This window comes from Camelus ferus, chromosome 16 (genome assembly GCF_009834535.1).
Source record: "Camelus ferus isolate YT-003-E chromosome 16, BCGSAC_Cfer_1.0, whole genome shotgun sequence".
NCBI lineage: Eukaryota > Metazoa > Chordata > Mammalia > Artiodactyla > Camelidae > Camelus > Camelus ferus.
The window spans coordinates 33,433,260-33,458,115 of NC_045711.1; the positions used below are offsets into that span (position 1 = coordinate 33,433,260).

Genomic DNA, 24,856 nt, shown 5'->3' on the forward strand with positions numbered 1-24,856 from the left:
TTCATTATTCTTGAAATTAGCTCTATTATCCACAAAGGTACAACGGAACACAATTTTGGAAATTTATCAGAAAAAAAAAGAGAGGAATACTATCTGCTAAATAATAAATCAAAGCAGGATCCCATTTTTAATTTTCTGAACATTATGAACTTTTATTCTGAACATTCACTAACATGTTATGCTTCCACTTTGAAAGGTAACTACTTGTAAATGGATTATGTCCCATCTGTCAGCACCATCCCTTCTGCCTGGATGAACGTATTTCTAAAGCTGTTTTTCAACGTATGGCAATATGGACGACATGAAGTTATACACACGCTAATAATACCGACAGAAGAACCCAGGAGGAGGCTTGGCGAGGGAATATAAAAGTCATTTTGCCAAAATTAATCATAAAGAGAACTTGAGAATAAAATTAGCCAAAGAAGAATTCTAATCTCTACTATTCATCAAAAATTTAATAAAGTTTCATCTTGTACCCAATAGTCACTCTAAACACTCCCAAAAGAGTACCTGAAAGTTCCAGGGCAATCCTTCATCCCCTACCCTTCTCACCTTTAAGCTTTCCTTCCTTTTATAAACATTTACTGAGCACCGATTATGCTACCACATGCCAGTCACTGGACTAGGTGCTACAGTTAGAGATGAACAAGGCACAGTTTCTGCTAATAAGAAATTAACAGTCTAATGGTGGAACGTGGGCTCCAAAAGTAATTACAAAACCATATGCTAAATGCAATGATACAGATATGCACAGGTAATACTGGGAAAATGAAGTAATAATATGTATTGGATAGAAGTTAGAATGGATAATTGATAAGAGGTGATGATAGTGGTGGTAACAAACTACTTTGGCTGAATTTTTAAAAATACATAGGAATTTGTCAAACATAAGAGGAAATTATAGGCAGAATGATCAATATGAGCAAAAGCAAAGAGATGAAAAAACTGGAATGTGTAAGGTGACAATAAAATCTAAGTTTGCTAGAGTAATATGGACAAGGCTAGCAGGAGTGGGATTAAAGGCTGGAGAAACTGGCTGTGGCCAAATCAGGACAGTCTGGGCTTCATCTTCTAGGTAAATGGGAGCCAAGGGAGTGATTTGATCAGACCTGATTTTCAGGTAGTTCACTTCATTTTATAGATAATAGAAACAGAGAAGTAATTGTTTTTCAGTTAATTCACTTTGGTGGCTGTATGAAAAACAGACTCAGAAAGGACAAGATGAAAAGCAGACAGAGAAAAAAATGTGACAATGAATATATACATGTTCATGTATAACTGAAAAATTGTGCTCTACACTGGAACTTGACACAATATTATAAAATGATTATAACTCAATAAAAAATGTTAAAAAAAAAAAGCAGAGAGAACAGTTAGATCTGTATTAATCTAAGATATTGAGGACTATCAACGCAATGCTAGGAAAGATGGAAATAAAATACAGGGGTGAGAAATACAGGGGGAAGGAAGGTGGCCAGGACTCCTCTCGGCTTTCTGGCTTGTGTTTCTGGGTAGGTAGGAATGTCATTACAAGAGGACAGTTTGGATAACTTTATGCCAATAAACTTGAAAAAGATAAAAACCATAACTGAAGGAAATAAGGAAAACAGTTCAAGAAGAAATAGAACATTTTAAAATTCCTATAGTATTAAATACATTGAAGTAGTAGTTTAAAAAATTTGCATGAAGAAAACGTCAGATCCTGAATACTTCAATGGCAGGTCCTACTAAATAGTCAAGAAACAGATAATTCCAATCTTCTACAAACTTTCAAAGGTTAGGAAAAGAGGCTATTTTTCATCATCTTTTTTCCCTCTATGTACTTAACTTAGTTAAAATATTTAGCCATTTAATGGTAAAATCTTCATAAAGATTTCTCATACAAAGAAATCACAAATTAGAAATTATTATGCTAGATACTGACAGTATATAAAATTATTAGACATGAATCCTGCCTTTAAGGAGCTTTGTAATAAGTTTTGAAATTAGGAAATGTGAATTCTCTTTGTTCTCCTTTTTTAAGATTGTTTTGGCTATTTGGGTTCCTAGATTCCACATGAATTTTAGAATGGGTGTTTCTATTTCAGCAAAGAACTTTGTTGGAGTTATGATAGGGATTTCAATGATTCTGTAGATTGCTTTGAGAAATATTATCATTTTAACAATATTAAGTCTTCCAATCCATGAACACAGGATATATTTCCAATTATTTAAGTCTTTTAAAATTTCTTCAGCCATGTTTTGTAGTGTTTAGTGTACAAGACTTTTGCCTCCTTGGTTAAATTTATTCCTAAGTATTTCATTCTTTTTGATGCTATTGTAATGGAATTGTTTCCTTAATTTTCTTTTTGGATTATTCATTGTAAGGGTATAGAAATGCAACTGGTTTTTGTGCATTGATTTCATATCCCATAACTTTGCTGTAAAAATATTCTTTTTATTGACTCAGTATTTATTTAAAATGAATAAATTCACAAGTTGATATATATTGATTTAAGTAGTAGAGATATGCTCAGTTGACATGGCATTAACATCTGCCATAAATCTAAACAAATACATATTTTGATTTGATAGCCTTCAGAAGGAAACCAAATGAGGAAAAAATATTTTCTTTTCTTTATTCCTTCCTCATTCCCATTTTCCTGGCCTCTTCAGCTTTTGTCATTTGTTGACCAGCTTCTCTTTACCCCTTCCTGGAAACTTTTATCTTTGGCACTGGCAGCATTATACTGCCCCAGTTTTTCTATTTGTCTGAGTACTCCGTTTTGGTATCCACTGGCTCATGCTCCCACCTCTCACTCCCTGTTCAATCTGAGTATGCCCTAAGGTTCTGTGCTCAGTCTTGCTTTCTTCTCTTCGCATTTCTTTCCTTCGGATTCTTCATTTCCCAAAACTTTGCTCATTTCCATTTGATTGACTCCCCTTGACAAGTATACAATAGGCAGTAAGTATGTGAAGAACTTAGAACCACCAAGAAACTACCAGTTCAGTGAGGAATGAACTTTTTCTGAACCACTTCTGTTGGTAGATAGATGATGTATGTGAATTTCCAGGAAGGAGAAAATTTTGCTATTTACCCCTTCTTTTATCAGATAATATATTTAAAGGACTGGTTAAGCAGGGGGGGATACCTCTCATTTTGTTTACCCTTTATCTCTCTCCAGCATCATTAAAAAGTAAAGGACACATTTTATACACACATCTCAACAACTCAAAAGCAGAATTTTTGAAAATCTTAAGCTTGTATAATTATTTTAAAAAGAAAAATAGACATAAAATGATTAATATAAAAACCAGCTCACCAATGATACCACTATCTCTGCTTTCAAGGGTGGAGGTTGGACTCGTGACAGCCCCATAGCTGCAGTCCTTGGCAGTTGCATTTGTACTGACTGGCAGGAGGGTGGAGCAAGGACTACTGGCTGGCGGAGAGGCAGTGCTGCTAGTCAAGGTGGAACAGGGACTTATCCGTTGGGTGATTGCTGAGGTCTGAAAAATTGGAATAAATAAGATAAACTGATCAGCTGTTACAGTAAAATATATCTTATGGTAAAACATACGCTTTGATGACAAAAAGAAGAAAATCTACATGCACAGCTTTTACATCTATTAGGTTCTATTTGTTTTTGCTTTCCAGGATAAAGAATTCTGTGTTCTATAATTCAGGTGAAACCTGATTAAATTTAACAGGAGCAGAGACTGTGGCCAGTTTTTCTGCCTAGGAAATTTCCAGTGACAAGTAGTCTTTATCATTGCCATGAACTAACAGAGGAATTTTTTTTGTTAAGCACAAGTTGTCCTTGCTATTTTCAATCAATAAAACTTTTCTGAAGGCTTGGAACTTTGTGTCGTTAATAATTTTCTTCGGGTAGGAAAAAAAATCTCTGCAGCCTAGGAGGAAATAAAAGTAAAGTTCTTAATGCAAATAAGTAGGGTTTTTTGATACATATGTGGCTGCTCGGAGATAATGAATGCAGGAAAAATGCCTTACTCTAAAAGTTTATCAAATAAAATAGATCAAACAATATTAATTTAATACAAAACTAAATAATTTCTCTGTAGAAACCGATTAGACTGAGATCTCTGTATTCTGAATGATTCTTATACCTGAAGTTACTGCCTTTTTACATTTTTGATGAAAAAGAATGAATAATCACCAAAAAAACTGATGTAATATATTCTGGTTTACTTAATTTAATGACAACTCACTTTACTTTAGCTCCTTCTACCCAAATGAATTAATGAAATAATGAATAAAAGTATATGTATTTCAAACACTAAAGAAATTTTATCCTTCTCAAAATGGTAACTGATCGGTGGCAAAATTACTTTAACTTTAGGAGTACTAATTACCTTAACTGAAGGAGAACTGATGATAAATTTGACATCTTTAAATGTTAAATTAAAAAAAAACACTTCAACTTCTTTATATATAGAGTCTGTATTCATATTCTCTCTGCTAAAATTTAACATTTACATTTTATAACTTGACTGGAAAATGTGTTGATCACTGGATATGAGAATATTAAGGCTGTTTGACTCATCCCAAAATGATTTTCAGATGCAATTCCTTGTATTTAAACATCTATGTTGAATCCAGGTTTTGATTTTAATTTAAATGCTATAACCAGATCATAAAAGATACATTCAACTCAACCAAGCACAAGTGATATTCTCAGAACCCTGCAATCAAGTAAATCTTTTCAATTATATGAATAATATTAGAAACTGATTTTTCTTAATAACACAATAAGCCCTCAAATCTATGCCATTTTTCTTCTATATGATTTTTCTCCACAGGAGGGAGAAGTTTCAATTTCTTTGCAATCACCTCTATTTTTATAAAATGATGTAGGTCTACCAGAGCAATGATTTTTCAACTGGGCATGCAGCAGAATTACCTGTGGAATGTTAAACACAATTTTCCCTACAAAACTGACAGATACTGAACCCCACTCCAGTCTTACTGAATTTGAATCCCGCCTAGCTAGAATTTGGCATGGCAATTTTTAACCTCCTCATTCTCAGTTTAAAAAATATGTGGGACTGTACTCGAACTGTATTAGAGTCTTTTACACTAGATATATCTATTGTAATCCCACACTGAAAAAGTTTCATTTTGGTATGAATCTACTACTTTAATAGTAAACTCATTTCTGTTTTTAGACAAGATTCTCAGTCTGTTCTTTGAGAAAGGAAACTGTTATTATATGCATAATGTAGTCATTGTGGAGGTTAAGCTCAAATGACACTATTTTTACTACACGTTATTTTCTGTAAAATAAAGCATATATCACAGAATGCATACCTTAAAAGCTTTAAATGTAAAGGCAAAGCTTAAAGATCAAGCCATTCAGAAAGCAGAAAACTGTTCATGGCTCGTGAATTAAAAGGCAGCCCTTATATTTATTTCAGGAGGCTAGTTAACGAGCCATAGAAATCTCTTCTAGGCACAGAAAGACAACATTATCTACTCTCCACACTGTAGGCTAAAATAGACATCTAAGTAAGCCGCTCCATTCCTAAAACCTTTCAGTGGTTTTCCCATTGTTTTCAGTGTTCTCCAGAAGGATCCAAAATTCCTAGTCTGGATGTCTCTCTTTTTTTTTCTCTCCAGTCTGGATCTCTTAAAGGTTCTACAAATATACAAGATAAGAACCTAATGATGGAATTTATAAGGTACATCCTAATACCCTGGAAACCACTGACAGAAGAAAATATTGCAGCCAATTGAATATTACATTCAATACTTTGTCCTTGGGGGAGGGTATAGCTCAAGTGATGGAGTGCATGCTTAGCAACGCATGAGGTCCTGTGTTCAATCCCGACAACCTCCTCTAAAAATAAATAAATAAATCTAATTAACTCCTTCTCTCAACAAAAAAGAAAACAAACAAAAATTACTTTGTCCTTTGCAGAAAGAAATGATATATGCTGACTTGCTGATGTTGGATCCTGTCATTACTAGTATATTCTGAGGATACCCTTACTAGGGTCCTCTTTTTACATTACTTCCTTCCACATTACTTAGGGTCTTTCTAAGCAAAGCAGCCTATTTTTGTTAGTATGCTGTTTAGCTCAGAAGACAGTCACTAAGTGAACAAGACGTTCTAGTTATTAATAATCTTCCTAAGACTAGAAATTCCAGTGGTTAGTTTAGCCACTTTTTTCCATGGTTCCAAGATAGTTTCCTGGTGTATTATATTCCAAGGTTACTGTGTAGCTTCATTATTACCATTTTACACTTGTTTCATGTTTTATAGTTAAACTAAAAAAAAAAAATATTATTTCACTTTCTCCTTATCAATCAAGTATGAGGCAAAATGAATATAATTTCCCCCATTCAAGAAATGTGAAAATGAAACTACCCTAAGTATGAAAGCTATGAAGTAACTTCCCCCAAATCGTAGAGTTCCTGCATATATTTACATACTAGTTATATTGCATATTATTTTATATCTTTTATATATATGGAATTTTACAGCTTACAGAGTGCTTTCATATTCATGATTTAACTTGATTCTCACAACAATCCTATCAGGTGTTATTATTTCATATTACAGTGGAACAGTATAGTGTGGCTATTAAGAACATAAGTTCTAAAAGCACACTGCCTGGATTTAAATATCATTCCATCACTTTTTAGCAGTGTGCTTCCATTTTTCATCTAAAAATTGAAATATAAATGTACCCTACCATACTGAGCAATAAGGAAGCTTGAATAAAACAGTGCAAATAGAGGAATCAGTACAATGATTATACAGAGTAAACATTTATTAAATATCAGTTATTATTACCTATGAAAAATCTAAAGTACAGAGAGGTTAAGTGACATGTCCAAATATACAGAATGGTAGGTGGTAGAGTTGGAACCAGAACACAAATTTTCTACCTACCTCCTAGTTCAGTGACTTTTCTATTACATTATATCATTTTAATTATATTAAATCAATGATACTACTACTTTACTTATTTTAGGATTAATTTATTCAGTAAATGTACAAGTAAGGCATACTCTATAGACTTGTGACTTTATTCAGATATCACTGTAACATGCTGTGACATGAAGCATCTCAAAAGCAAACAAGTATAAATTTTAGCACCTGAAGAAATGTGGCTTTTTAGAAACAACACAGTCCTTGAAAAATTCTCAGACTATAATGACACATTACTTGGTCATTATTAGAACAGTCATGTTTTTACCTGACATGAATATCAAGAAATAAAAAGTAAAATAGATATTTTATTACTACCAATTTTTAAAAAGCCCTCTACATATGTCATTCTCATTTTTTATTCACAGAGCATAGCATACTGACATGGTTACAGTGTAAACTGGTAAAAAAAAAAAAATTAAGGTGAGAAAGTAACTAAGGAAGGCCTCTCTGAGGCGGTAACAGAACTGAGCACTGGATGAAGTCAGGAAATGACTTACGTGGGAAGAACATTCCAGTATAAAGGAACATTTTCTGTGTCAAGAAGGCCAGTGTTGCTAGGGAGCTGCAGGTGAAAGGGAGGGGGTGGGAAACAATGTAGGAGAGGCAGCAAGGGGTGAGATCAGGTAGCGCCTTTCTGGCCATGGTGAAGATTTTAGATTTAATGTTAAATGTGATGGGAATACAGGGGAAGACGGAGAGCAGAAAAGTAAAAGAATCAGATTCACATTTTTCAAGGATCACTCTGGCTATGATGTGAGCAAACTATATGGGGGTCAGAGTGGAAGCAGGGACCTATTAGGAGGCCATTTATTCATACAGTAAATATTTACTGGACACTTACTAATAGCAGATGTTTTTCTAGGTGCAGAGGATACAGTGGTAAATAGGACAGGGAAAAGTTCCAGGCCTTCTAGCCTTACATTCTAGGAGCTAGTGCAGGAGCCCAGGCGAGAGATGACAGTGAGCTGGACTTAGGGGTAGCAGTGGAAGTAATGAAAAGGGATCAGATTTAGCACATTTTCTGATGTGTTTAATTTGAGGTGTATGTTGAACATTCAGGTAGAAAAGGTACTGTAGGCAGCTAGAATTAAGGGGAAAGGCAGGGCCAGAGACAATGCAGGCGTTAAGATGTAAACATACAAGAATGGAGGAGTTTCAATATGATTAGAATCTCTGGGTATCTGAATTTTACAAAAACCTTCCAGGTGATTAAAATGTGCAGCCAGCAAACCAATGACGTTAGGAGTAAGGAGTCCGAGGAGAGACTTCATTTATAAATATATTCAAATAATCCTTGTACACTTTTTTCACTTTAAGACAAAACCAACACATGACATAGAATCTTCAATATTAAGGATATGCATTTGAATTTGTCATCTACTGAGTAAAATGATTCACTACAGGACATTCATTTTAAAGATTAAGACCACACAAATGGATCTCAGTCTAATGCTTCTTTTGCCACGTTTTAACTGAAAAGAATGGAAGTAGCCAAAAGAAGAAAGTCTATGAAATAATAATTTTTTTCATTTTGCTGATATTTCTAAAGTTCTGAGATGAATATTTAGATAATTAACTTTTCAGATTTTCCACTTTCCTAAAATCAAAGTTTTTTTTTTTTAGCATATCTTTAACTGTATATTACAAGTTGGTCATATTTTGTTTTTATTATTTCAGTTTAAAGTATTTTCTGTTTTCTTGTGATTTCTTCTTTGACTTAAAGGCTACTTAGGAGTATCTTAATATCCTAACACTTGGGGGATTTTGATTTTCTAAGTTACCTTTCAGCTATCATTTTCTGAGTTATTTTATAATTGATTAATTCTACTATGGTCACAGTAACTGCAATCTTTTAAAATTTGCTGAGACCTGCTTTATGACTCAGCATAATGTCAATGTGGTAAATCATCCATGTGTACCTGAAAACAACGTGTATTCTGCAATTCTGGGGTACAGTGCTCTTATATGTTAATTTTGTTTGTTGGCCTATTTACTTATTTCCTCATTCATTGAATAAATAAGTCCAAATCTTAAAGTAGCTTTTTATAACTTAAGAATGAAACTAAAACATGTTTCATAAACCAAAGAAATACAGTGATTATGGAAAGTTAAGCTGTATCTCTAGGCTCTAAAGGCATTCAACATTGGGGATTATTCTTCTCAGAATACCCACACCCTGCAACATTTTTCCTCTCCTGGATCTAACAGGATGATTCATTCCACGTTTCACAAAGTTGAGAGGAAGCAGTTTACCTGATTTTCATCCTGTACGTCCATGTTGTATTGATCACCTGGCTGAACTTCTGTGACTTTCTCTCCAAGGAGGAAACCCAGACGAGTCATGAGTGTGTTTGCTGCCTCATCTACCGATGGAGGGGGACCAAGTTCTTGCTCAGCATCACCTATAACAGGATGACATTGAAACATATGAATCTTCCAAAATAAAATGGTCAGTTCTGCAACTATTCTTACATTCAGTTTGATCATTTCCCTTGTTTTCACATTCTGAATCCAAAATTACTAGGTCCCTTTCTAGAAGCTGAATTTCCCATTTTTACATATTATAACTGATAGTCTACTCAGACTATCCTCAATATACTACTTGAAACCCTTGGGTTAGAATGTTTTTATAACTTAATGAAGAGAAGTTTCCCATTTCTTTGGCAGTTAGCCCTCCAATACACGTCCTAGTCTTGGGACCTAGTTCCTGGCTACAATCACCACCTTCATTCAGGTTCTTCCATCTTTCTTTTACTTACAGTTCGTGTAAATATTCTTTTTTAAATTTTGAAATCAGTTCAAACTTACAAAAAAGTTTAAAAATAGTACAAAGAACATTTTTTGAAAATACAGACATGACAGCCCCGTTCTTCCCAGATAGTATGCGTTTCCTATAAACGAGGACATTCTTTTACATAACCACAGTATCAGCACAGAAATTAGGAAACTAACATTTTTACATTATTATTATCTCACCCAAAGACCCCATTTAAGTTTTGACATTTATCAGGTAACATCATTTCTAGCAAAAGAATCCAATTCAGGATCACGTAGTACATTTAGTTCTCAGTTCTATTTTACTCTCTTAATCTGGGACAGTTCCTCAGTTTTTTTTTTAACTTTGATGACCTTGACACTTTTGAAGATTACAGGCCAGTTGTTCTGCACAATGACCCTCAATTTGAATTTATCTCATGTTACTTCACGATTTGATTCACATTATGCATTTTTGGCAGGACTATCACCAAAGTAATACTGTGTTAACTTTCTTCACTTGGTTATGGTAGTGTTTGCCAGACTTTTGCACTCTACAATTACAATCTTTATCTTTGTGATTGTAAGTATTTTGAGGTGGGATACTTTGAGACTACATAAATAGCCCATTCCTTGACAAACAAATTAAAAAAACTTCTGTGACAAAAATATATGTAATAAAATTTTCCATTTTAACCATTTTTAAGTGTACAATTCAGTGGCATTAAGCGCATTCACAATGTTGTGCAACTATCTCCATTTCCAGAATTTTTTAATCATCCCCTAGTAACCTGTATCCATTCCCTGCTCTTACTAGCCCCTAGTAACCTGTATTCTATTTTCTGTCTCTATGAATATGCCTAGTTTTGGTATCTTACACAAGTGGAATCATATAATATTTGTCCTTTTATGTCTAGCTTATCTTACATCACACATTTTCTAGGCTCACCCATATTATAACATGTATCAGAATTTCACTCCTTTTTATAACTGAATAATATTCTATTGTATGTATATACCATATTTAGTTTACCTATTCATCTGATGTTTGACACTTGAGTTGTTCCCACTTGTTAGATATTATGCATAATGATTGCATGAACATTGGTGTACCAGTATCAGTCTAAATCCCTCCTCAAGAAACTTTTGCCTACTATTTTTAACATCCATTAATCTTTCCTGTTTGAGTTCTTGGTTAATTACTACCATATTCGTGATTTTTCTAAATCCATCACTCTTCTACAGTTTAGTTTCTTTTCATCTATCTTTCTATCTAAACTCAAAGATTCCTATCTTATTCAATGCATTATAATGTTACTATTATTATTTATTTTGTTGCTCAAATTATCCCAGACTTGGCCAGGCAAACCCTTTCAAGTTGGCTCCTGTAACTTACTGACATATCCCTGTCATTTTCTGAGCACTTCTTTGCTGTCTGGCACAAGATATTCCAGGCTTTTCTTGTACATTCCCTGCCCATCTCGTGGAATCAGCCCCTTCCCCAAGAAACCCTGGTTCTCTTTAGTGGAGAAAGGTATTGAGAATATCAGGTATGCTCATTGTGATGAAGGTGTCACTATCCCCCAGGTCCACTCTGTGGACAGAGTTAGGTAATATATTCATACACATATATAAATACATGTATATAGACACACATGTATCACTATATCCATTTTTATTTATAAATCCATATACAAACTTTATGCTCCAAAAATTCACAGAGATGCTCTAATTCCAATTCAATACCATAGGGTTAATTCTAGATTTCTTCCTTTCCAAAGTTGTAACTCTCTTCTCCAATAGTGAAAAATCTGGTTCTCGTTATCCTTACTTAACCTACTCCCCCTACATGTAACACATTCACTGCTGTTCGCTGCCACCCTGCACACAGGTGCGTTACTCACGCTGGCTGGGTTCCTACCCTATGCCAGATAGCCCTGAGCTATCATTTCCCCCATAGTCATGGTCATTTTTTAAAAACTGATATATAATTCATATACCATAAACTCTAACCACTTAAGGGTACAGTTCAGTGGCTTTAGTATATTCATTAATTTATGGAACCATCACTACTAATTCCAGAATATTTTCATCACTCCAAAAAGAAATCCCACTCAGGTTCATTTTTTGCCCTGAAAATTTAGATCCCTAAAATTCTTTTCCCTGGCATTCATCTTAATCCTCAGCTTCCAGACTGCTACACTTTTCCATACAATTAGACTCTATGGTTCTCTTTCTATTTAGGCTATTTTTCAGTGGTCACCAACTATAGGAATTTTTTTTTTTTTCAAATCTTTTCACTGAGGGATGCTGAACACTGAGGGCTGCTAAAGTTTTTCCTTGGACTCACCATCAAGATAAATTTATTTCCAAATAGAGAATTTATAGACATAAAAAAGAGCTAGGGAACTCAATCAAGATGATCTTTTCTAAATGTGATGCAGAACAAATTTATCTAAACTGAGTATCTGCTGATATTAACTTGATCCACTGTCCACTGTCAACATTTTTTTTAGATTTTGTTTCATGTTCAGATACATTTAGTTTAACCTTACGACAATCTACAACAGCACAGATCCTACAGGACATTACAAAAATCTTTTTTTTTTTTTTTTGAGTCAGAAATGTCCTTTCAGCATAGCAAGCATTAACTACAGTGTCATATGGCTTGACGCTAAAAATATAACAGCATAATTTTTTTGGATATTCAGTGCTGCACATTAAACTACTCCAAATGTCAAGAAAGTGAGATTTGCATTGCAATTTTTCAACATTTATCTTAACTTCTCTACTAAAGCCCCAAACTGGGGGTCAGAGGAAGGGGATATAGGTGTATTTTTTGTACAGTATTACTGAACTCAAGTGTTCCATCTGTGAAAAATCTATATAGATCTCTCATTGAATTTATGTCAGAGTAGAAGAACAGGCTCTATTTTCCCTATCCTACTCCCTCTCCAAGAGGCAACAGAAATGGATTTCTCTGTCAGAGAACAGAAAGACATCTGAGGGGCTTTATTACCTCTATAATATCCATCAGTTCCTTATCTCTCTACCTCTGCCCACCTAAGGTATTCTAACATAAAATCTCAGGAAAAAGCTGTGTTATACATGTAAATGTATCTTCAAAACAAGTCCCGTAAACCTAAAAAATAATACAAATGAATGCATACATAAAACAGAAACAGACTCACAGAGATAAAAAGCAAACTTATAGTTACCAAAAGGGAGATGGAAGGGGGAAGAGACAAACTAGGGGTATAGGATTAGCAGATACAAACTACCATATATAAAATAGATAAGTAGCAAGGATATACTGTATAGCACAGGGAATTACACCCATTACCTTGTAATAACCTATAATGGGATACAATATGGAAAAATAATGAATAATGAATCAGGTGCTGTACACCTGAAACTAACACAATGTTGTAAATCAACTATATTTCAATAAAAAGAAACAAATAAGTCCCCTATCCTCCACTCAAGCAGATTTCCACCTTTAAGCCCTTGCTATGAAAAATTTTTCATTTCGTTACTACAGTGTGTGGAATTTCCTTTTTGGCTATTTGGATACTACTTCTAAACTATTGAGTCATCTATTTAATATTATAAAAATCTATCAAAATCTATTACAATAACAAAAGAGTATTTATAGTATATGAAATCTGAAGTAAACAGTTTCTGGTTAAAATGCTAAATGTTATTCTGAAGATATCTATTTAATAAAATTTTGAGTGTCTTGGACTTCTTCAGATTTCACAATACATCACTACATTACAAACAAATGGCAGGCAGGAAAATGTTAACCACTATATATAAAAATAGAGAAAAAACAAATTTCTTCTGTATAGCACAGGGAACTATATTCAGTATCCTGTAATAACCTTTAATGAAAAAAGATATGAAAATGAATATATGTATATATATGCATGACTGGGACATTATGCTGTATACCAGAAACTGACACACTATAACTGACTACACTTCAATTAAAAAAGAAAATGGCAGGCAAGAGGCTATAATTATATTATAATTTCATGCATTATTCACAAAAGTTGAAATATTAGTCGAGAAAAAAGCTAAGAGAAAACAAACCAAACTGTTCCTTTTTCTTCTGGGCTCTTACACTCATGTCACTATTATTCTTATTGTATCACTCTATTCTCTTAAGTGTTTTTTTCTAAATACTAGTTTCTTAAAAAGATACTAATATTTATTATTTTTAAGAAGTCCATTAGTTCATACACTTTATATACACTGAAGTATCTATGGGAAGAATGATATAATAACCAAGTTTTGCTGAAATACTACAGGAAAAAATAGCAAAGATATAAGATAAAACAAAGTTGTCAAAAAAATTATTGAAGCTGAGAAATGAGTATATAGTAGTACATTATTCTATTCTGTATTTCTGTGAACGTTTGAAGTTTTTGGGGAAAAAAACCTATGCAGAGAAGTTTCTTTTAAATAACTTAGCAGTTCTCAACTGGTGACAAGTTTGCCCCCCCAGGGAACATGTGGCAATGACTGAAGATAATTCTGATTGTCACACCAGGAGAAGGGTGTTGCTACTGGCTTATGGTAGGTAGAGGCCAGGGAAGTCTGCTAAACATCCTACAATACACAAGACAGCTCCCTACAACAAAGGATTACCTAGCCCCAAAAGTCATTAAATAGCATTAAGGTTGAGAAACCCTGAAACAGCCAGAATCACTTTATCTTTTAAAATCTGTCAAACTGGATGAACTCTTAACACACAGTCAGCAGGAAAATAGGTGTCTAACCTGTTGTTTCTGAGGATTCTTAAAATTACTTCAATTTTTGACTTACAATGAATTCTTAGTCTTTGGGCTGTTTCCTTCCTGACTGTAGGGTCTGTTTTCTGCATTACTAGATTCTGCTATAATGTTTTCCGTCTTCAAAGAACCTTAGTCTTATGGTAATGAATGCATAGGACCTTATTAAGGTTCCATTGTGTGTCAAGGGTGGGGGGTTGTATCAAGGCACAGAATAAACAAAACTAAAAATATGATACATTTCAGATTTTTCACAGATTATCTTTAATGAATTATAATAACAGGTAGCACATATGGGTATTAAAATTTCAGGTACTGTTTCTAAGTATTTTACATATACTAACTCGTTTAATTATCACAACTGCTCCATGAGGTAAGCAGTCTTATCCTTGTTTTATGAATAAGGAAAGTGAAGTACAGAGGGATGAGTAACTTACCAAATTCATATGGCTAGTAAGTGGCTGAGCCAGGAAATCTCTTAACCCCTAAGCTCTACTGTTATCCTCGATTCCAGTCTCTCACCATGTTGCTGGGCATCATTCCCTGCCTCCCCTCTCCCCAGGGTATTTGCTCACAACTCTCAAAATTCCTCTTAAATCCTCATACTAAATATTTTACCTATCTTTTTGTCTCATCCATGACTATCCAGGTGATGTTAAGAAGATATCATCTTCAAAACCAAACACGCCCAATTAAGACTGTCCCTAAACAAAGAGTACTTTCCTTGAGTGGAATTCTACTGCAACTGCTTTAATAATGATGAATTTGGACTATGACAAACAAAACAAGATGGCTGGTAGGTTGCTGGAAAACAATCACTTGGAGACTATTATATACAAAGTGAATCATACAACATTCAGACATTATGTTGATTAAAACTATTTAAATTTACAGCTCTTCTTTCATCTTGGCTATTTGGGAGTAATGTGTTTACGCATTAGGCTTTGCTCCCAAAACACTAAATGAGCAATACAGCACCATAAAAACTAAATGATTCCAAAATTTACATCGAAATGGAAAGGTCCAAGAATAGTAAAGAAAATGTGAGTAAGAATGACCGCTATTACTTAACATCAAGATTTAATATAATGCTAAGTTAATTAAGAGCGAGTATGACTGAAAGAAGCACAGATAAAGACTAGTGGAACCGAATAAAGAATCCAGAAACATTATATATTTATAATCACCTTATTTAGGACAGAGATGCCACTGTAATATTTTAGTAACACAATGGTATTCTTAATAAATGGTAATGGGTCAGTAAGTATCGTATAAAAATGAAACCTGTCCCTATACCTCATCCCACAGAGAAAAATAAATTCCATGTGGATTATAGACTCAAATATGAAAGGTAAAAAAAAAATTTTCCAGAAGATAGCCTAACAGAATATCTCATTTGCTAGGACTAGGCAAAGATTTCTTAAACAGGACACAAAATGTTCTAACTATAAAAGAAAAGATTGGTAAAGTGAAGTTTATAAATAAGAAAACTTCTATTCAACAAAGACTCCATTAGAACAGTAAGGCAAATCATAGAATGGGAAAAAGTATCTTTAACTCATATATCCAAAGGACTCATACCTAGAGTATACAAAAAACTCATATAAATCAATAAGAAAATAAAGATAATACAATTAAAAGATGAACAAAAAAATCTATACAGGAATTTACAAAATTCCTATTTTATTAAAAATGTTCAACATTATTGGGGAAAGAAAATCAAAACCACAATGAGCCAACACTCATGTATGTATGTATGCGCAGTGCAGAACAGCACACAAAACAAACAAAAAAACACTTCATAATATGGGGTAAAAGAACCTTTAAAGCCTGTTGTACTGGTGTGACTGTAAATTGGTAGCATCAAATTTGGAAAAAAATTTAGGTAGAATATTCTAAAACCTTATGATCCAGCAAGTCCACTACTAGGTATATACTGAAAGGAAAAGTATATATAGGTATATCAAAATAGACATAAAAAACATTCATAGATTTGTTCATAACAGCCAAAACTGAAAATGCCCATCAACAGTAGACATACAATGAAATATGACAGCAATAAAAGCAAATCTCACAAACATACTATTAAACAAAAGAAGAGAGACTCAAAAAGGAGTACATAGTAAATGATTTCATTTATATAAAGTTTGAAAACTGATATGAGAAATAATTGATAATGGCAGGCAGAATAGTGGTCACGTTTACAGGGTGTAGATAATCCTGCAGAGGAAGCATGAGGAAAGCTTCTGAAGTGCTAGCACTGTTCCATATCGTGATCTAGGTAGTGGTTATAAATGTGTTCACTTCATAAAATTTCATAGAGCTGCATAACTACTATCTGTATAACTTTCTGCATTTTAACTTTTCTAAATTATAGAAAATATATTAAGGACATAGGGTACTGGCTTTGAAAGTGAAACAATATTCACAAAACTGTTTTTCTTTTCTCCAAGAATAAGGTTTATAGCTATGAAAAACAGAATAATGTTATACATATATTGAAAATTTTAGTGTAAAATAAATAAATTATCTGACCATTTTCCCTCTTATACCAGTTAACAACTTAAAGTGGGGCAATGACATAAAGGATACAGAGAAGTCAAAATATACACAAAGTACATACAAGAAATATTTTTTAAATTAAAGGAAGTGCTAGAGAGCAGAGAGAAACAAACAAAACTCGTCCTGGAAAGATGGAGGAGAAAAAGGAGGAAAGAAGGTTTTTGCAGGAGGCCATATTCAAAATACTTGTTTGATGTTCTTAACAGAATTAGGGGAAAAGGACATAGGGAGCAATTTTCAGATTCAAATTCTGTATGACTTACCAGTTCAACACAAATATGAAACTCTAAGACCAAAACTGAATAATATACCATATTGAGTACTGTTTTAAAAGAGTGTTTTAAACAGAAACAGACTCACAGACATAGAAACCATACTTATGGTTACCAGGGGGAGAGGGATAAACTGGAATTCAAGATTTGTTACTAACTACTAGATATAAAATAAACATCAAGTTTAGGCTGTATAGCACAGGGAACTATATTCAGTATCTTCAACAGTAACCTATAATGAAAAAAGCATATGAAAAGGAGTATACACATGCATATGCATGACTGAACTATTATGCTGTACACCAGAAATTGACACAACATTGTAAACTGACTAGACTTCAACTAAAAAAAAATTTCAGTTTATTTCTGGAATAATATTGATAGTAATACTAATAGTATAACACAGTAACTTACTGAGATATTACTGTCAGTAATTTTCTAAGTGCTTAAATGTATTAAATCAGTTAATCTTCACAACATTCCTTATCCTACAGATAGTAAAAATAAGGCACACAGATTAAGGTCTTGCTTGCCCATGGTTACAGAATTAGGCAAGTGACAGAGTCAATTTTGAAGTCCAGGCTGCCTGGCTGTTGGACCTATTATTTTGCCAGGAAATATGTGATTATTGAGTACAGATTGTTTAAATGGTTATTTTACTTATTAATGGTATCCAGCAGAACAACCTGCGAGACAATATAGGAAAGCATTAATAACTAATTCAGCAAATATTTACTAAGTACTTTCCGTGTGTCCAGCACTGTGTGAGGTATTAGGTGAGCAATGGGCATGGACAGTCCCTATCCTTAAGGAGCTAATAGTCTCCTGGGGAAAACAGAAAATAAATAAATATTGATTGAATCATAGTAATTTAAACTCTGAGAAATGTAATGCAGGCAAGTGCTATAAGAAAGCAAGTGGTGAATATTTCAGAATATTTTGGTCTTTAAGGTCTTGATGACTACAATTCTCTTTTCAGAGATGGTTTACACTTTACAACATTCGCAAAAAGTGCCTTCTACTTAAAGTAGCCAAACTGCAGAGGGATTAAACAATGATTACAACCATGGCAAGAAATGAATGTCTAATAGCTAATGTATCCAAATTCCTAATCTGTATTTGTAACATGGCAGGCTACACATAGTCCAGTTCCATAGACTCTCTTAATGCTCAGCATTCTCTTAGCATTTTCTCATCAGGCTGTTTACATTTTCCTTTATGATCTGTTAATTATAAACTGCTTGTTCTCATCTATTTCAAGACTCAGAAATTTGTACCACATTTAATCAAAGAAAGAAACCCATGCTTTGTCTCTAACAGAGTTACAAAACCTATGATTAGCTTGGCCCGACTGCCAAAGCAAACCTGGTTATATTTTCATTTCTCAGTTCTTAAATGGTAACCTAAACTTTTCCTCTTCTGATGAATACTGGAAATGAGTGACTGATAAAAGCAGTGGCTGCTATGTGTCACAGTAAGTGCTCAAGTTGGCATGGAGCTCTTTCACATCCTCCCTCAGTTGAGGTACGGTGATCAAGAATCAGACCACCACCACCAGCCTGTCTCCACTCAGAGTCTGACTAAAGCATTCCTCTACATTTCTTAACTCCCTTGGGCATACTTGAAGAAGAAGGGGAGGAAATACATGAAATGATTATTGAAACTGTGGGATGAGTATGTCTAAAACTTTTCCACAATGAAAGATTTTTTTGGCTTGGCCATGTGACTTCATTTGGACCTTGGAATGTTAAGAGCAGAGGCTTGAAATGTGCCTGAGCAGCTGGGCTTGGGTTCTTGTGCTCTGATGATCCACTAAGAGAAAGACCTTCTGCCCAGCTGATGCCCCTCCAGCCTGGGCCCCAGAATGAACACCCACAGGCCTGAGTCCAACTTGAATCCCAGAGCTACTCAGCCAATTTGCAGCCTGAGACAGAGCCATCTCAGTCAACACTTGCAAATCCATGAGTAAGGAAAAAATTGCTTATTTTTGAGTTGTTACAAATTTTAGGGGTGATTTTTTACAGAGCATTATTGTGAGCATTTAATTTTTATACATTTAATTTGACTTAAATGTAACCGTAACTTAATTAGCAGATCAAAATGAAATCCTGGTGGTTTTTCCTATCATGTGTGTTTCTGTTCAATATAACCATTCTCTTACTCACCTTCATTCCTACTCACTTCTAGTTTCCATCGTATTCCAGATTTTATTCTATTTCTTACTCATCTACTGATTTTTTCTTTCTAAATGATACACTTTTACATACAAATTATATTCTTATAAAGTATACAATTCAGTGAATTCTGAGAAATATATACATCTGGGAAACTACCACCAAAACTGAGATACAGAACATTTCTATCATCCCCAGAAGTTTCCTTGTGTCCCTTTGAAGTCAAACCCTCTTTCTCTAACCCTAACCACATCACTTTTTCTGTTTTTAGAAACAGAATCCACTGCTTTGTTATCTTAGTTTATATTTTCTATAATTTTATATAAATGGAATTAAACAGCTTATATTCTTTTTGTTTGCTTGTTTGGATCCTGTCATTCAGCATAATGTTTTTGAAATCCATCCCTGTTTCAATAGTTTGTGCCTTTTTACAGCTGAGTAGTATTCCTTTGCATGGATACACCACATTTTTTTTTTCCTGCTGATGTACACTAGACTATTGCCAGTTTGGGACTAATATATATGAAGATGCAATGAACATTCTTACAAAAATCTTTTTGTGGATATATATTTTAATTTCTCTTGGACAAATACAAAAGTGTGTTATGGCTGGGTTACAAAGTTTAAAAATTTAACTTTGTAAGAAATTGCCAGTTTCCAAAGAGATTGTTCAGTTTACACTCTCAAGTAGTGTATAAGAGTTCTAGTTGCTCCATATCCTCACTAACAGTGGGTACTGTGAGTCATTTTGATTTCAGCCATTCTAACAGGTGCACAATGGTATCTCGTGGTTTTACTTTGCATTTCTCTGATGACTAATGACATTGAACACCCTTTCACGTATTTACTGGCCATTCTTATATCTTCTTTTGTGAATTATTTTTCGTATGTTAAAAAATTAGGTTCGCTTCTTATTATTTGTAAGAGTTCTTTCTTTTGGATATAAATCTGTCAGATGTATGTATGCTAATATTTTCTCCTATGGCTTGCCTTTCCCTTTTCTCAATAGTGTCTTTTGAAGAGCAAAAGTTTTAAAATTTAGATAAGGTCCAACTTTTAAATTTTTTCTTTTATAGCTCATACTACTTATGTCCTATCCAAGAAGTCTTTGTCTACCATAAGGATGCAAAGATTTGCTCTTAGAAGAGCATTTAGGTCTACAATACACTTTGACATTGTGCTGGTATGAGAAGAGGGTTGATGTTCATTTCCCCATTGAATTTCCCTGACACTTTTATTGAAGAATAATGGAAATCCTTTAACTTTGTTATTCTCTTGAAAAATTGCTGTGGCCACTCCAAGTTATTTGCATTACTACACAAATTTTAAAGTCATAGAAGTTTCTAAGTTTAGAATCAGTAAATCTTGTAAATTTCTACATTTTGGGGGGGATTATGTTAAATCAATTTGGGAGAAAACTGCTATTTTAACAGTACTCAATCTTCTAGTCCATAAATATGATATAGTCTTCATTTATTTGGATCTTTGTCTCAACATTGTTTTATTTATAATTTTTAGTGTACATGTTTTGTTAAATTTATCCCTAAATATTTCATGATTTGGGATGTAATTGTAAATAAAATTGCTTTTAGATTTAATTTTCTAATTGTTCTTTGGTAGAATATAGAACTACTGCTGATTTTTATATAATGACCTTGTCATTCTCATTTAAACTTACATAAACACACTTATATAAATGTTATTGGAAATGCGTGTTACAAGTTTCTGTTTGTGTATTGCTCTGCTGATATATAAACATATTTTTGTAAAATAAAGGTAGTTAAGAGTTGGGAAGGGAATCTCCACATCCATGTAGAATACTAATACACTGAGGCAGGTTATCACGAGCTTGCTTTACAACACATTTGGGAGAAACAATGATGAGACACTCAGGAATTAACTAGCTCTGGCATTAGGACTCTTAAACAGGAAAGGGAGACAGTCAAAGACTATCTCCCCAATTCCTCAGGCATGTTCCTAAATATATACAGAAACTTTTATTTGTTCACAGGGAAAACAATTTGGGGTGGAAGACTGAGATGTCACTTTCAATGTTTCTGAACTTAACTCTTGGAATCTGGTTCTGAGTTCTTCCAGGTGGGGATAAAGACAGGTGGAGGAGAGGCAGCATAGGGTTGTAAGAAAGGTTAATAAAAGAGCTGTAAAACTAGGGCTCTGTAAAAAACCAAAAGGGTAAGTTAATTCTAATTTAGAAGTCTGACAAGAGCTGTAATGCTGGTATACTAGAAAAGGGCTTTACCTCACCCAGCATAGCTTCAGTGCTGTGAGATGACTGTATCAAAATTAATCAATGTGGAAAGTGACACATCACCAAGGCATTAACAGATTCCGAAGTCTTCTCAAGATCTGCCTTTGTGGTTGGGAGTGACAGTATGGCAGCTGCCATGCAAGTCATGAAGTGTAGATGAGAGAGAATGGCACAAGAAGGATGCTAAGACAAAGGCATAAACCACCCAGGCCAGGAAAAGAAATAACTTGCAGAGCAGGATTATAGCGGCTATTTTGTTCCAGGGGAAATACGGATTGTATCATTTAACTACCACAGGTGCTATGCTATTGCTCTCATGAAGTGTAAGAAATCTTAAAAAAAAAAAAAAAAAAAAAGGAATTGACACAACATTGTAAAATGACTATAACTCAATAAAAAATGTAAAAAAAATTCAAAAAATTAAAAAAGAACATAAATACAAAAGAAAATCGAATTCCACCCCTTTACTTTTTATGTGTATAAGTCTTAGTCTTATCAAAAAAACATTTCTTTTGTGTTTTTGTTAATATCCAAGCATGGAAGTCATATATGTTCTATGTCAGAATACTGTAATGATGTTATGTGAAGAAAGGTAATAAGAACAAGCAAAGGCTATTTATTCAGAGCTTGCTATAGCAAGGGAATAAGCCATCATTATTTGCACTTGGCAGAGACTCAAAGGCAGGCAGAGGAGCAGAAAAGCTTTACAGTGGGGGAAAAAAAAAGAAGAGGCTTCAGGTGTGCCTTGATCAGAGGCACTTGGCACAGAAAAGCTGAAATGGGGCACCCTACATGATTGGTTAGGTGTGCATATTTAGCTTTCTCCAACTGGTCCTAAGTTGGAAGTGAGGGCAAATACTAGGGAGGCTGTCAGTTAATAATCATGCCCTGGTCATTTTGTTTTGATTGTTATAGGGGTTATTGTTGGCTTCCTGGATTGGTTGCTAGAGACAGAAGTCTTACTTCCTATAAGTCTGACTTGTAGATAGTAGGTTGGCTCCCTAGGCTATATGCTGCGGATTCGGGGTCAAAATTCTACTTTTATATATGGTCTGGCTAGTGTATACATTCAGTTTCTTAAAAGATAGTGTGTTAAGATAAGTTTGTTCATGTAATTCTTTTTCCTGATCTTTGAAGACAAATATGTCACATTTAGCGAGCAGACAATATATTCCTGAAATCGTCATCCTTTGCTTTATCCTCACTTGATTACATTCTCTGATTATATTTATTGCAGTTCTCTCATAGCTGATTGATCTCACTTAGCTGCCATGGCAGAATTCTGACTCAGTGAAGCTTTATGCCCCTTCCCATATGCTAGTCACACTGGCCGTGCATGTAGCCTTCCTTCCATGGAAGGAGAAGTTTAGCAGGAATTTCAAACAAATGAGATACTACAAATAAAAAGCTACTGAAACAAATACCATTCTACTTTTCTCCACACCATAATGAAATTACATTATAAATACAGATTAAGAAATCATGGTTCCAGTTGTTGAAGCTTACAAGCCCCTCTGCAGTAAATTAGAAAGTAAAAAAGACATATTCTTAAGTAGAGAAAAAACTACATACTGTACACATATTTTTAACATACTAAAATTTTCATTTTGCCTTCTTCTGACTCTTTAGGTTCATTTCATTCATTCAACACACACTGAATGAACACTATGAACTACTATGTATTAGTCAGTTGCTCCACTAGGCACTGTGGATACAGTGGTAAGGATAACGAAGAAAATGTATGAATTGCCCAGATGGGTGTTTTTAGTCATTTTAATGTTTATTTTTAATTTGGATATTTGAAAAGAAATGATTTAGGGATAACTGTTATTCAGAAACTTTCATTAGAAAAATGCTGTGATGATTCACCTATAGTTTAATTCTTTTCTTCTAAGGCAAACAGCATATCATCTGTGTCACTATTTTAAAATGTTACTTGGTTAGGGACCAGATAAGGTATTTGTTGTACTAGAGAATTCATCATAAAAATAAACTTTAACTAAGAAAATAAGCATCTTTGCGCTGGCAAGGTACTGGAAAACAGCATCCATATTTTACGCCATTGACCATAATGGAAGTTTTACTTGTGTAAAAATGAATTCTAAATAGAGTTCTTTCACTTTAAGACTTATAAATAGAAAAATTGTTTAGATGAAACAAATAATATCTTTAGACTTTGGGGGTAGCTTTCTGTTCTATATTACCAAAGATGATTTACATGGATTAATAGAAGATTGCATTTTTAATATATGCACTAGGCATTTTGTGGTAAGTACAACAAATGTATTATGTGGCTTTTGATACTCAATGTTTTAATAAAACATTAACCAGCAGATAAGAACATTCCTTTTAAAACTGGCTTGCAACAGAGCCAAGCAATAGAAAGCCAGACTGTAGTAAGATTGAGTTCCCTGATCCTCTTCAAACATTAAGAGAAACTCACTAATCATTTTGCATCATGACTCCTATTCCTTATCTAATTTTTTTTCTGGCAGCAAGATAAACATCACCTTCATCCACACACAATTATAATTTAACTATTACTGCCATTGTAGAAAGGAAGATAAAAGCAGAAAATACAATAATGCTGAACTTACCTCAATGATCTATGAAATACATCTGGGATTTGTGACTGGATGAAGCACACATTTTTCTCCCCAATCTAATGGTAACAGGTCAAATAACACCAGGTGGACATCAGAGCAGAAAGGCAAGCTTTTCAACAATTCAATATCATGGGTAATATCATAACCACGATGGGCAAAACTTGTCAAAATTTTGATGCAAAATAATAATTTCTTTGAGATTTGGTTTCCAAGTTCAAATAGGAGACAAACTGTTCAAAGAGATGGACTATGAACCAACTCTAAAAGCCTGTTTGAAAAGGGAATTTCTTTATATTTAAAGTAATCAACTGGCTAATATCATTTCAGTTTCTTAGCAGATAGCTCCCAGAATTTAAGGGGATTGGTTTGTCCAAAGATGTAGTGTTCTAAGACTGTTTTAGAGTACAGTCTATTCCCATGCAGCTTCATGGGGAGCAAATATGCTCTTTTATATACTTTCAGATGCATATGTAATCTAAAAA

General features: G+C 33.9%; 1 protein-coding gene across 9 annotated transcripts in view; it reads right to left on the minus strand.

The window, feature by feature from the left end:
• Positions 1 to 24,856, minus strand: part of TANC2 (tetratricopeptide repeat, ankyrin repeat and coiled-coil containing 2) — a 304,320-nt gene that overhangs the window by 124,241 nt on the left and 155,223 nt on the right. For all 9 annotated transcript variants that reach the window (XM_032457147.1, XM_032457146.1, XM_032457143.1 and 6 more), the window contains 2 exons: positions 9,195 to 9,343; positions 3,306 to 3,492 (listed from right to left, as the gene is read on the minus strand). In XM_032457147.1, the coding sequence (XP_032313038.1) occupies positions 3,306 to 3,492; positions 9,195 to 9,343 (336 nt within the window). The remainder of the gene's footprint in view (positions 1 to 3,305; positions 3,493 to 9,194; positions 9,344 to 24,856) is intronic.